Source organism: Biomphalaria glabrata, chromosome 11 (assembly GCF_947242115.1).
Source record: "Biomphalaria glabrata chromosome 11, xgBioGlab47.1, whole genome shotgun sequence".
NCBI lineage: Eukaryota > Metazoa > Mollusca > Gastropoda > Planorbidae > Biomphalaria > Biomphalaria glabrata.
This window is the reverse complement of record NC_074721.1, coordinates 15,830,072-15,843,710: the sequence shown is the minus strand read 5'-3', so window position 1 is coordinate 15,843,710 and position 13,639 is coordinate 15,830,072. Positions and strand designations below refer to the sequence as shown.

At 31.8% G+C, this 13,639-nt stretch overlaps 1 protein-coding gene across 7 annotated transcripts in view; it reads left to right on the top strand.

Moving 5' to 3' along the window:
• The window catches only part of LOC106066222 (uncharacterized), a 78,060-nt gene that overhangs the window by 32,077 nt on the left and 32,344 nt on the right, over nt 1-13,639 (top strand). For 6 of the 7 annotated variants that reach the window (XM_056003747.1, XM_056003744.1, XM_056003745.1 and 3 more), the window contains exons 14-23: nt 703-793; nt 948-1,036; nt 1,317-1,417; nt 2,043-2,355; nt 4,738-4,769; nt 4,902-4,956; nt 5,443-5,577; nt 7,758-7,887; nt 11,322-11,449; nt 13,411-13,594. In XM_056003747.1, the coding sequence (XP_055859722.1) occupies nt 703-793; nt 948-1,036; nt 1,317-1,417; nt 2,043-2,355; nt 4,738-4,769; nt 4,902-4,956; nt 5,443-5,577; nt 7,758-7,887; nt 11,322-11,449; nt 13,411-13,594 (1,258 nt within the window). The remainder of the gene's footprint in view (nt 1-702; nt 794-947; nt 1,037-1,316; nt 1,418-2,042; nt 2,356-4,737; nt 4,770-4,901; nt 4,957-5,442; nt 5,578-7,757; nt 7,888-11,321; nt 11,450-13,410; nt 13,595-13,639) is intronic. The other variant, XM_056003746.1, reaches the window with a different exon arrangement.

Here is a 13,639-nt window from a genome sequence, read left to right as displayed (position 1 = left end):
TAAAACAATTCTAATGGTGACCTGACAAAATAGCGGGAACAAAATACAAAATAGCGCCGACAAACCGATGTGGAGCAAGAGTTGGTTTTTGCTCCAACGGTTTCCCGAAGAGTCGAACATACTCAGCTTCCTGTTTAGATGCAAGTAGTGCTTATAACAGAGGTATTGTACAGTGATCAATGTGTGCATGTGCCGTGAAGACCTTTATGAATAACTCAGTCGCAACTTTAAATATACCACCAATAAACCAGTGTGGATAAAGAAGGTAGAAGCCTAAATAAATAAAAAACTGCTTCACTTACGAAAATCCTGTACTTATCATACATATTAGAAATAAATTCGCGCTTTTTTTTTTCTTGCGCTATTTTTTCGGTAAATTTCTCGTTGTTCTGTCGGCGATATTTTGCTATAAATTAATTTATTTAACTTATACAGTGTAAGGAGGATTATTTAGAATATATATATAGAGAGAGTAACACTTTTAAATAGCTGCCTGGTCATGTGGTATGCGCTTTAAACTAATGTCCATCTCATTGATTCATAATCTCCACAAACTTTCGCAGATAGGACCAGAGAGCACTAGGCATGCTGTAGGACATTTAGAAGACACGCTCGAAGAAAGCAACAATTACATACATTTTATATTATCTACATATTTGTCTTAGAAAAATTCATATTGAATGTGTGCGCATTTGTTTTCAGGAAAATGTCATGTCAAGTATTGTAACAGACTCGAGAGCCATGAGTTTTAGTGACGACACTCTTTGGAAAGCTAAACATTGGTACAAAAATGGTATGTGTAGGACCTATATTGTTTACATGTATCTAATAAGCTCATTAGATATACGTTTATTAATATTGAGAGAAGAAGAATATAAAGATTTTAGTTCTTTTTTAAATTAAGTAGTGCAAATTAAATGATCAAATATGCATGCCTATATTGCCAGATTTTTTTGGTGTGTACGACCATCTGTTTAGACAGTGTTTAGTGAGTAATAAAATAGAACTTTCTCAAATATTTTGGTTACGAACAAAAGTAAGTTTGTTAGTTTTGCTACTTTATCATTTTTATTCAATTCCAATTTTATAAAAGAGTTTTAATTTTCTAAAAATGTTTAGGATTGATATTATTAATAATACTTTATGTAGACTAATAAATAGGCCTAAATGTAATTATTATTGAAATTGTTAATAGAGAGCATCACTGAGTTTACTTGACAAAACTGTTTATTCTTGGCAAATAAAAGATAAACATTTGAGAAATTTAATGATTGGTACAATTTCATATTATTTATCATGTGAATCTTTACTTTCAGAATCCACTAGGAAACTTACTGTTAGCTGCTGATTTTTTGAAGAAGAAAACCAAACTTGAAACAAATGATATAAAAAAGAATAAACTGAGGGAGGCGGTCCAGTAAGTCCAACAACAAAACAACACATTGTTTTAAACTACTAATTAAAAAAAAAACTACATTTCTATTGTTTATACATTTATAAGACTAAATTTTTCTCAAAGAGACAATTTATTATTCTGCAAATGAATATTTAAAATATTGTATTTATCTCTTGGCAGAACATGTACTTCAACATGTTATACACAATATTTGGGTTTCTGTTGTGCTCAGATAGTTCCAACTTTCATCATTCATATTTTAGACATAAGCCTTCTGCAAAACGTTCAAAATGACACGCATAGTTTTATTTTATACCATTAACTAAATTTGAAGTTGTTAGCATCTTCACTGAGAATTGAACCCAGGACATGACCCCAGGCTTGAAAGTCAAGCACTTAACCACTCAGCCACCCTTAGCTTAATGTACATATAACTAAGTTGGTTAACTAATAACCTATAACTAAACTATACACAGATCTATCAATATAAATAATTTGTAAAAAATTGTAGCCTACGCCATAATTACTCAAATGTATAATATCGTTTTTAGTGTGTATGTAAAAAAAGCACATAAAATGAATGTATATAAGTCAGACGCAATCATTTAGATCTAAAGCTGTCTTACAACGTTTGTGTATGTTTCAGACAGTACCGAGACCTGGCGGCTAAGTTTGTCGATGCTTGTTACGACAGTGACAGGGAAATAACTCTTAAAATGATTACCAGAAAACTGAAAGAGTTCAGTGATCAGTCTTGTATAGACATGGCTCTGTCTTCAGAGAATATGGACTTCTTGGTACAGCCTGCCTGTGTTACACTTCAAACACGAGTCTGGTTGTATGGCAATCTCTGGGATTTTTACACAGAAAACTTTGACCCAACGAAACTTTTGTTTAGAAGAAAGACAGCTGAATCCATTGCAGTAGAGTCCAATTCTTCAGAACATAATACTAAAAAAGTACATATATTTATTATATATAGATTTATATATATTTATATTATAGTTCGTCCATTGTGGTTCGATGATGACCACTTTTGTCATCCAGGGGGCTGAGGGCTTTGCACTGAGGTTTTGTGCCTCCTGTGTGGCTGGTGAGACCTATGTGAGCTGGTAATGTTTGGCTCCACAATGGGCAGGTTATTCCATCTGGAGCTAGTGTCATTGGCCTTGTTTTTCTTTCTGGCGTTTTTCTTCTGCCAGCGTTGTTCTCTTTTCCTCAGCAATCTGTGCCCCAGTTTTCACAGCGAGACGCCACGATGCTCTTTCATGTGCCTCTGTCTCTCTGGTGGCTGGGTCTAAGAAAAATACTGAATGTCAAATGGCACGAATAAATACCAGGTACTGAAGTCCTTCGAAGAGCGGGTCTGCAATGCATCCACACAATCCTGATGCAGTCCCAGCTGCAATGAGCAGGACACGTCTGCAGAATACAATACCGCCGCATTCCTAAACGACTCCTGTATAACCAATTAAGGGAAGGAAAGCGCTCGCAAGGCGGTCAAAGAAAACGCTTCGGGGACACTCTCAAAGCTTCTCTGAAGGCATTCAGCATATATATATATATACATATATATATATATATATATATATATATATATATATATATATATATATATATATATATATATATATATATATATATATATATATACAGGGCTTTTTGTGACGGTACGCACCGGTACCTACTACCGGCACCTAATCACTGAGTATTGGCACCTATTATTTTTTTTTACAAACAAAGCACTGTATATATATATATATATATATATATATATATATATATATATATATATATATATATATATATATATATATATATATATATATATATATATACAGAGAGAGAGAGAGAGAGAGAGAGATTCTATTTGAAAACAACTATTATTATATCATCATTTGCTGATTATTAACAAATAAAATTATATATTGCATTTTTGGAACGCATTCCCCATTCTAATTGCTGTTGTCATATTTAGCACTGTATAAAAGGTGATATTCTAGCCACTTAATAATATATTTATGTATAAAATAATTATAATTACAGTAGATACTCTCCTTTCAAGTAGAATGATATTCCAGCAAGCTAATTTTTTAAGTATCATTTTTACATACAGACAAAAATATATGTATATCTATACTATAAAGTAAGGCGTATGTGTGTAGGCCCTATGTATGTATGTATGTATGTAGGCTATGTATGTATGTATGTGACGAATAGAAATCAAAACCGCTTGACCAATCTTGATAAAACTTGGCAGGAATGTTCCTTGGGTACTAACTTAGACCGTAGTGTATGCATTGTAGCCCTAAAACAAACTTAAGACCCTAAAAAAAAATAAAGTTGACCGACTCTATTAAAGCTATAGTATTTATGGATATAGGCCATGTTTACAATGTTGACATGAGAAAAGATAGAAAGGATTTAGATCTAGATATAATTTTAAGAAATACACTTTGCGCAGATAGTTTTTTACTTTGACACATGAAATACAAAAGAAAGTCCATTGATTTCATTATATAGTAAAATTAACCTTCAAATTTTTGTTTTAAAACAATTTTTTACATAAATTAGTTCCTTATATCTGTGACTACAGATTTCCTGACGAACATTCTTTCATTAGACAATACCGTAATGTTACACATCTTTCCATCCCTAGATCTAAAACTCTAATTCAACTCTAAGACGATAAAACTTCTCCTCGCACAGATATTTTTATACTTTAACACATGAACATACTATTTATAGTCCATTCATTTCATATTTTGATCAAATTAACATTTAAATTTGGTTTTCTAAAGCATTTTTAATACATTCGACTCATTCGTTTACGAAAGCTGCGAAGCCGATTTGAGACAGGCCTAGATATATATTCATTCATAAATCGCGTACTAAAAATTATTTCGTTTTATTGTTTACTTTATAATCATATTTATTTAACAAAGCTATCGCTATTTTCGCTTTTAATAGATATGAATGTATAGGCCCGGGTAAACCCATTTTCGCAAAACTAATTTTATTTTCGTAGCGAAAGAGAACTTGAAAGAATCATTAGCTAATTTTAACATACATCTAAATCCAATCCACTAGATTAGTAAACACAAACTTAGGCCACAGGCCGCGGGTAATGTCAGGCTAGTATATATATATATATATATATATATATATATATATATATATATATATATATATATATATATATATATATATATTTTAAATATATATTTACTTACATATATGTCTGCTCCAATATGCTTTGCTGGTATAGACTCCTTTCTCATTAATTTCAACTACTAATGCTGGAAAGGCAAATAACTTTTTATTTCTTGTTTCTTTGAAAGAAGCATAAAGAAATACCTATCAAAACAGCCATGTAAGTACACAATTTTATATTGTTGCTATTTAAAATTACAACATTCACTATTTGTTTAAATGTGCATTAGATGTATCCTATTGAAAACAATCAATTATCATTTTCAAATTTACTTTTAATTTGTATCAACAGAAGAAATTACTTTTTAATCCTTTGTGCCCCAGTGACAATGTTTTCTCTCAATGGGGTAAGTTCTGGTGGTATTTTGTACAAAGGAAAAACACATAAAAAATTGTTTAATTATTTTGTTTGCTAAGACATACAGGAAATCATTATTTCTATATGGAAGCTCTGAATAGTATATATTTCTAAATAAATAGTAGTTATTTTAACATATAACATTCTATTTTGATGTAAACATACAGCATTGTGCATTTAAAAGATGCTTTGGCTTAAACAGTTTATTTGAATTTGTTTTAATTTTAATTTTTCTTTAAACCTCAATCTGTTTGTTCAATATATCTGTCCATTTCTACTCACCAATATTTCTAGAACATTGTAAACTACAGAGTTATTTAATGCAATACATGCTGGCTTAGTAGTATGAAGCTCAAAAGGTAGAACCTAATTTAGCATATATTTTTTAATTGAATGGTTTCTAATTAAAACAATGAACTATTAATTTAGAAATAATTTTCTTATTTTATTAAAAGTCTCGTTTTCTATTTTCCAGATTGGACTTCTTATATTTTTATTTGTGTTTGGTTTGACTTTTCTGGGTAGATTTGAACAACACAAATACCATATTTGGTTAGATTTATATCTCCTATTGTTTGTTATTGTGATTATTCTTGAAGAAATATATGAGGTAGGCTCATATTGTGTTTTGTTTTTTAATTTCCTCAAACACTCTCTCCAAACCCTAATACTTCAGGCTTTGAGTTTTTCATAAAAAAAAAAAAAAAAGAAATTCAGACTTTTTTTTTGACAAAGTTCACCACCATAGTTTGCTTAAAAGAATAAAATATTTTGGCATTGATGGTACATTACATCAGTGGATTAAAGATTTTCTGATAGGGAGAGAACAAACTGTAATAATAAATGGCTCTAAATCAACACCAATAACAGTAAACTAAGGCGTAACTCAATGAACAGTTTTAGGTCCACTACTATTTTTAATTTACATAAACGATTTACCAAATTGCATTAGTTCAGGAACAAAAGTCAGATTATTCGCAGACTATTGCATAATATATAGAACAATAAAAACAATACAAGATACATAAATTTTGCAAAGAGAATTAGATGAATTACAGAAATGGGAATCAAATTGGAGCATGTCTTTCCACCCAGAAAAATGTCAGTTATTAAGAGTAACAAAAAAATTAAAACAAATTAATTCCACTTATCTTATTCATGGTAAGTCAGTAACACAGACTAAAAATGCAAAATACCTAGGTGTTATAATAAATGAAAAACTGTCATGGAATCCCCATATTGATGAAGCTATCATAGCAAACCTGTTTTTTTTTTTCATGCTAAAAATGTGAATCTAATGAAGGTATTTTAAGTTCCCCTTTCAGACCATATGATCTAGAGGGCAGGTGATGTAAAGGTCATATGTTTCTGTAGCCCATGGTTAATGAAGGTGTCATGTTTCCAGTACAATGACTACCTGCCTTTACTTTTCCTCAACTAATGTCAGGTACCCATTAGTACTAGATGGACTCAGAGGTGCCCTAAACAAAAAATCAAAAAAAGCATTTTGGTTTATTAAAAGAAATTTCTATAAATCAAATAAGAACATAAAACTAAAATATTATTTAACCTTCGTTAGGCCAATGATAGTATCATCATCTGTTTGAGACCCCTCAACTCAAGAAAACATTAGGAAACTGGAACAGACACAAAATAGAGCAGTGAGATTCATAACAAACGAAAACATTTGACCAGAGTAACACCTTTAGTAAAATCACAAAATTTAGAAAGCCTTCAGGACAGAAGACTCAAAAGTAAAGTAGCTATTATACATAAAACTCTGAACCATAATCTTCAAATACAAAAACAAAATTTAATAAGATACTCAGAAAGACACAAAGATAAAGGCACATACCTCATTCCATATGCTAGGACAAATTTGTATAAATAATAATAATTGTAGCTTAAGGTATTGCTAAAAGTTTATCAATATGTAAGAAATATTTTACCTTTTAAAAAAAACAACAAAAAAAAACTTATAATTTACTTTGTTTTATAATGCTTACATTTTGTTTTTTATAATAAACTATTATAATGCCTTATTTTAAATTTAAAAAAAAATGTTCTTTAACTTTTGAACAACATTGAATTATTGAAAACAAAAAAAAATTTTATTGGGTTGGAATGTAAATTAGGTCCATTTGGAAAAGAAAGTGTTTACTTAGGAATAAATAGTGTTTCAGTTACACATATTGTGCTGTTACATTTATTATTCATTGTCAAAAATATGTAAAAGATTGCTTTATATCTATAATTATATATTTTCTGTTATTTTATTCATCCATTCATTCAATGCTTATGTAATATTTCCCACATAAATACATTTTAGTGCCAACAACATTTCTCTCATGTCTCTATGACAAACCTGGAATTTGAATTCCACTCTTCTTTGAGAAACGTTTGTAACCATGTCAGAATCAATTTCTTTCATTTCAATATATCTAGAAATTTAATTGAAAAAACAAATTAAGTAGACGTAATATCGAAACTAGAATGTATTTGCGGGTCACATATAGCACACTTTGTCTTAGAATGTATAAACTTGTAAGTATACTAGCACACTCTGCCTTAGAATGTATAAATGTGTGAATGTACACTTTGGTTTCATATAGTTATAATATTTTTTGTTTGGTGTAATGCACAAATTGTAAGACAAATTTCCATACGGACAATAAAGATTATTATTATTATTATTATTATTATATTAAACTTGTTAGTATACTAGATGTGTTCTTTAAACAGATTATACTTTTTTCCCTATTAATGTTACATTTAAAAACATTATTTCAGTTTGTGATTGCAGTAAAACAAAAAAATTGGAGGACATATGTACTTGATGGCTGGAATATTGTGGATTTAACTTCTGTGATATTGTTTCTTGTTGGAACAGGACTGCGAGTAGCAGCTTTCTACAGCCCAGGTCAATAGAATAATAATTAACAAAGATTAACTCATTAAATCAAAATAGACTTAAAATTGAAAAAGTCTAAACTTGCTATATCAATTATTGTTTAGTATTTACTTTTTTTTCCAAATAAATCTTTTAATTCTTGTTATAAATTACAAAAAAAGATAATTACCTTGACGATATTAAACATTTTGAGCCAAAGGAAATTGTGAAATAAAAATATTTTTTTGCTTGTTGGGAATTATATGATCGTGATTATGATGAATTTTTAAAAGGAAATTAGAATTTAACTTTAAATTATTTTATCGTAAATGGGTTAGATATATGCATGTTTTTAGAAATTTTTACTAGTATGGAGATTTATAGCTTGGGAAAGTAGCCTAGTTTTCTATCATGCTACAAAAGATTGCTCGTTGAAATTTCATTTAAATAATGACAGTTTGATGCACAATATGTTAACTACCTTGTGTTGTGTATTTGTTTCTTGTTGTATGTTGTGAACTGATCTGTACTGGTGTGTCAAAATGTCTTGATGTTCCGGTTAGCTTGTGTGTGTACTGTGTGTTATTGTGAACTGTTTTGTCATTTTTGTACAATAAAGCCTATGAATAAGACATGTTTTCCTGTAGTGTTAATAAGGTTACTACACCTTGTTCCAGCAGTGTAGTGTAGTGTTAATAAGGTTACTACACCTTGTTCCAGCAGTGTAGTGTAGTGTTAATAAGGTTACTACACCTTGTTCCAGCAGTGTAGTGTAGTGTTAATAAGGTTACTACACCTTGTTCCAGCAGTTATTGAATAATTGTAACTATATTTTTTGATCTTTTTTTATTCTGGAAATATGAGATTCTGCTACGACGCTCTTGAGCACGCTCCATTGTTTTCCTGTGAAAGCGAGAAACGACTACAACGTGGCCCACTAGCGGATCCAGAACTTTTGAGTGGGGGAGGGGGCGATTTTTTCCAAATCCTAACCCTAACGCCCAGTAAACCCTAACCCTACGCATAAACGTGCGTACAGCGCGCGCCCGCGCACGCACGCACGCAGGCACACACACACACACATATATATGTATATATATATATATATATATATATATATATATATATATATATAATATATATATATATATATATATATATATATATATGAGAATAAAAAAAGCAGCATCTCTCAACCTTCGACGAAAAACAAAACAAATGGGACAGCGCTATAAGGTTCTCTTGTGGAGTTCGGGGCGAAGCCCCGACGCCAAAAGCGTTTTCTTGCTTTTTTCACTGCAAAAACGTATTCTTCTGACATCTACAGATCATTATTCATCAATGGAGTTCGGCGAAGCCCCGACGCCCTAAGCGTTTTCTTGCATTCTTCATTGCAGAAACGCATTCTCCTGACAAGTATAGCTCATTATTTATCAATGGAGTTCGGGGCGAAACCCCGACGCCAAAAGTGTTTTCTTGCATTCTTCATTGCAGAAACGCATTCTCCTGACCTAAAGCTCATTATTCATACTATTAAAAAACGACCTTTCGAATAATGTTGTACTTGAAAAATATTCTAATATAAATTTATAGGACCATAATACACTGCAAATAAAACTGATTTGTTCCTTGAAAATATAGGATACCCCATGTATTTAGATTTTTGCTTTGAGGATCGCCGCCGAAAAAAACAACTTATTCGATAAATAGTGTTCAAGAAAACTCTAGTATAAATTGTGGGTTATAGTCCCAAATTTAATTAGCTAGAAAAATATCAGATTGAGTAAAGGTTGGGAAAAGGCGACTATGAAAACATTATTTGAGTTTAGAACTCATCTCAATCATGACTCAAATACTGAAAAATTTCGTTTGAATTCTTACTCTGTCTGAAAATGGGAATGGCGGTAGAGTGGAAACAATTAATCCTCGCTCCTTTAATAATTTCTGCTAAAGATTGCATTTGGGATTAAAGAATAGGGGTGGGGCGACTCGATATAAGAATTTAATTTATAGTATATATAAATTATATTAGTGACATATTTTTTTAATTTTGTAATTTCTTAACTATAACACAAAAAGAAAAAGTATTGATTTGTCCGATGAGGGAAATGCGATTGCATGTATCGCCCCTCCCACCTGGTACAACCCTTTTTCATTTAAATTTACTAATGATACAATTTGAGATTAGAGTGTGGTACGACATAATATACAATGGGTCAGATATAAATACGTAGTTTATATTATATAGATATTCAACTAATTTTATTCACAAACTATGATTCTCCACAAAAATAGGACCGCCCCCCCCCAGCACTCAGAGGGCTAGAGGGGGGAGGGCAGTACATGCAATCGCCCCCCCCTCCCCACCGAATCGGCCAAAATACCAGAAAGGGAGCGACATAATATAAAATTTATATATTAATTCAACTAATTTTGTTCACAAACTATGATTTCTCCATAAAAACGGACCGCCCCCCCCCACTCAAAGGGTTTAGGTGGGAAGGGCAGTAGAGGTATTTGTCCCTCCCCCCCCCCCCCCCATTACCAATTGGCAAACAGGGAACGACATAAAAAAAAGATCGGTTAAAATATCAATAAAAAGTTTTAATGATATAGATATTTAATTGATTTTGTTAGCAAGCTGTGATTTCTACAAATAAATTTGACCGCCCCCCCCACTCGAAAGAGAAGGGGGGGGCGAGATTGATACCATCGCCCCCCTCCCGACCCTACCAAATCAGCCAACATACTAGAGGGGGGGGGGCGAAATAATCTAAAAATAGGTTGAAATATAAATAATTAGTATATATTTTTAACATAAGTAATAAATTCGTATTCAAATTGTGTGAATCCTATACTAAAGTTCCTCCGCTCCCCACCCCTTCGGGAAGAGGGGGTCGGCCGAGGTGGGGGGGGGGGGCGATCGCCCCTACCGACTTCCCCCCCCCCCTGGATCCGCCAGTGATGTGGCCACACTTTGTCATCAGTGTATATATAACAAAGAAATGTCCTTGTACCTTAGTAAACTGATCACTCCATATGTCCCTCAGAGAGCTCTGTGCTCAATGGACTCAACGCTTCTAGTGGTGCCACGTTTTTCCCTCAAAAGCTACAGTCTGCGGGCTTTTCCAGTTCACGGACCAAAGGTTTCGAACTCCCTCCCATTGATCTCAGACAGATAACATGCTACACCACCTTCAAGATGAACATTAATACCTACCTGTTTAAAACTGTTTTAGATTAGTTTGTCATTTTAGCTCTTATGTTTATGTTTGTAATGTTATCACAGTGCCTTGAGCCTACATTATGTTTGTTAACAGCTCTTTATAAATAAAATTATTATTATTATTATAAATAATTATAATACCTGACAAATTTAATTATGAATAACTTTGATGTCATACTTTGAAATTTTTTTTCTTTACAAATACATTTTGTTACATATATTTTTCTTTGTTCTTCAGACATAGTCTTGTATAACCTGGCAAGTATTTTCTTCAGTCTTGACTTCATTGTGTTCAGTCTCAGACTATTACACAACTGCTACAGTAATCAAGTGTTAGGTCCTACATTTACCATGATTGTTAAGACTGTAAGTCTTAAGTTTTTTTAACCATTTTTTTACATTTCATTTTATTGTTAATCTCATTAATTAACAATGACTTTTAACATTGTATATGGCTTGCCTTAATCTTTGTACTGCATGAATGCATTTGATTTACTATTTTCAAACTCTACCTAACTCAAACTTTAACAAGTGAAGCCCTCTTGGCCAGGTAGGGCATTTAAGTGAGAAATATATTACCAAGCCTTAAAAAGCTCAATAATAAAATGTTTGCATGGAGAGATACTGAAGTGAAGAGACTTTCAAGGCAGTAGAACATGCAGGTTTTTGATGGGCATGGTCATTGCAATTTCTTCTTCATATTCTTATCTTATCTTATATAATACAGACATTACTTCAAAAAAGAAGATGACTACGTCCTACATGTAATGCATTTAGTCACGCATAGTCACTGGTTTTCCAGGCTAGCTCAGGCAACCCATTCCACGCTCTTATAGCATTAGGGAAGAAGGAGCATTTGTACAAATTTGTCCTAGCATATGGAACGAGGAATGTACCCTTATCCTTGTGTTTTTCTGAGTATTTTATTAGATTTTGTTTTTTGTATTTGAAGATTCTGGTGCAGAGTTTTATGTATAATAGCTACTTGACTTTTGAGTCTTCTGTCCTGAAGGCTTTCTAAATTTAGTTATTTAACTAAAGGTGTTACTCTAGCCAAATGTGAATATTCGTTTGTCATGAATCTCACTGCTCTATTTTGTGTCTGTTCTAGTTTCTTTTTTTTTTCATGAGTTATGGGTCCCAAACAGAGGATGCATATTCTATTATTGGCCTAACCAACATTAAATAACCTTTTAGTTTTATGTTCTTATTTGATTTATAGAAATTTCTTTTAATAAACCTAATACTTTGTTTGATTTTTTTGATGGTTTCATCAATATGGCGATTCCATGACAGTTTATCATTTATTATTACACCTAGGTATTTTGCTTTTTTAGTCTGTTACTGGTTTATCATGAATAAGATAAGTAGGATTAATTTGTTTTAGTTTTATGTTACTTACGATTTTTTTCAGGATGGAAAGACATGCTCCAATTTGATTCCCATTTCTGTAATTCATCTAATTCTCTTTGTAAAATATCCGTATCTTGTGTTATTTTTATTGTTCTATATATTATGCAATCGTCTGCTATCTCATAGCAAACCTGTTTTTTTTTCATGCTAAAAATGTGAATCTAATGAAGGTATTTTAAGTTCCCCTTTCAGACCATATGATCTAGAGGGCAGGTGATGTAAAGGTCATATGTCTCTGTAGCCCATGGTTAATGAAGGTGTCATGTTGCCAGTACAATGACCACCTGCCTTTACTTTTCCTCAACTAATGTCAGGTACCCATTAGAGCTAGATGGACTCAGAGGTGCCCTAAACATCCTGAAATTAAAAATCCAAGTCTTGAACATGATTTGAACCCATCACCCCTCAGTTTGAAAACCAAGTCCTTTACCACTCAGCCAACACATATGCTACTCGAAAGAAATCTGACTGTTCTAATATAAGAAGGACAGTAGACTTTGAAATCTAATTATACAAAAATGATCTTCTTCAAAAGAATCCTTTGATTTTGCTGCATAAACCTCTTGCAGAAACAGTGTGAAAGTTCCTACTTAGAAGATGAAACAATATCAAATATTTGTTGTTGTTTTTTATTGCAAATATGTTGACTAATACTCTGACATAGATATATTTTTATAATGCAAAACAGCAGATTTTTTGCCCTTAAAATATTCAGTTTAGGCACACAGATTAAGAAATGTTTGCCTAACCCAAGTGTACATTTTATTATATTATCATTTGTGTAATTTATATACTATGCTAACTTTTAAACAATGCCTTAAAAGAGTTGAGTAAATATTTGTATTATTTTTAGTTCTCCATTACTAATTAATATATTAAAGCATTAAAAAATTGTGTCACCTTCTTATGAACAGATTGAAATCCTGATCAAATTTCTATACATCCTGGCAATCTTCTGGGCTAGCTATGCTGTTGCCACTGAGGCTATCCTCTACCCAAATAGTGTTCTCAAAAGCAAGACACTTTTTTATTTGTTTCACAAAGCTTATTTCCAGATGTTTGGTGAATACTTTTTGGATGATATAATGGCTGAAAAATGTAAGATTCCTACTTTTTAAAGTTATATTAGATGTCAGCTTTTTC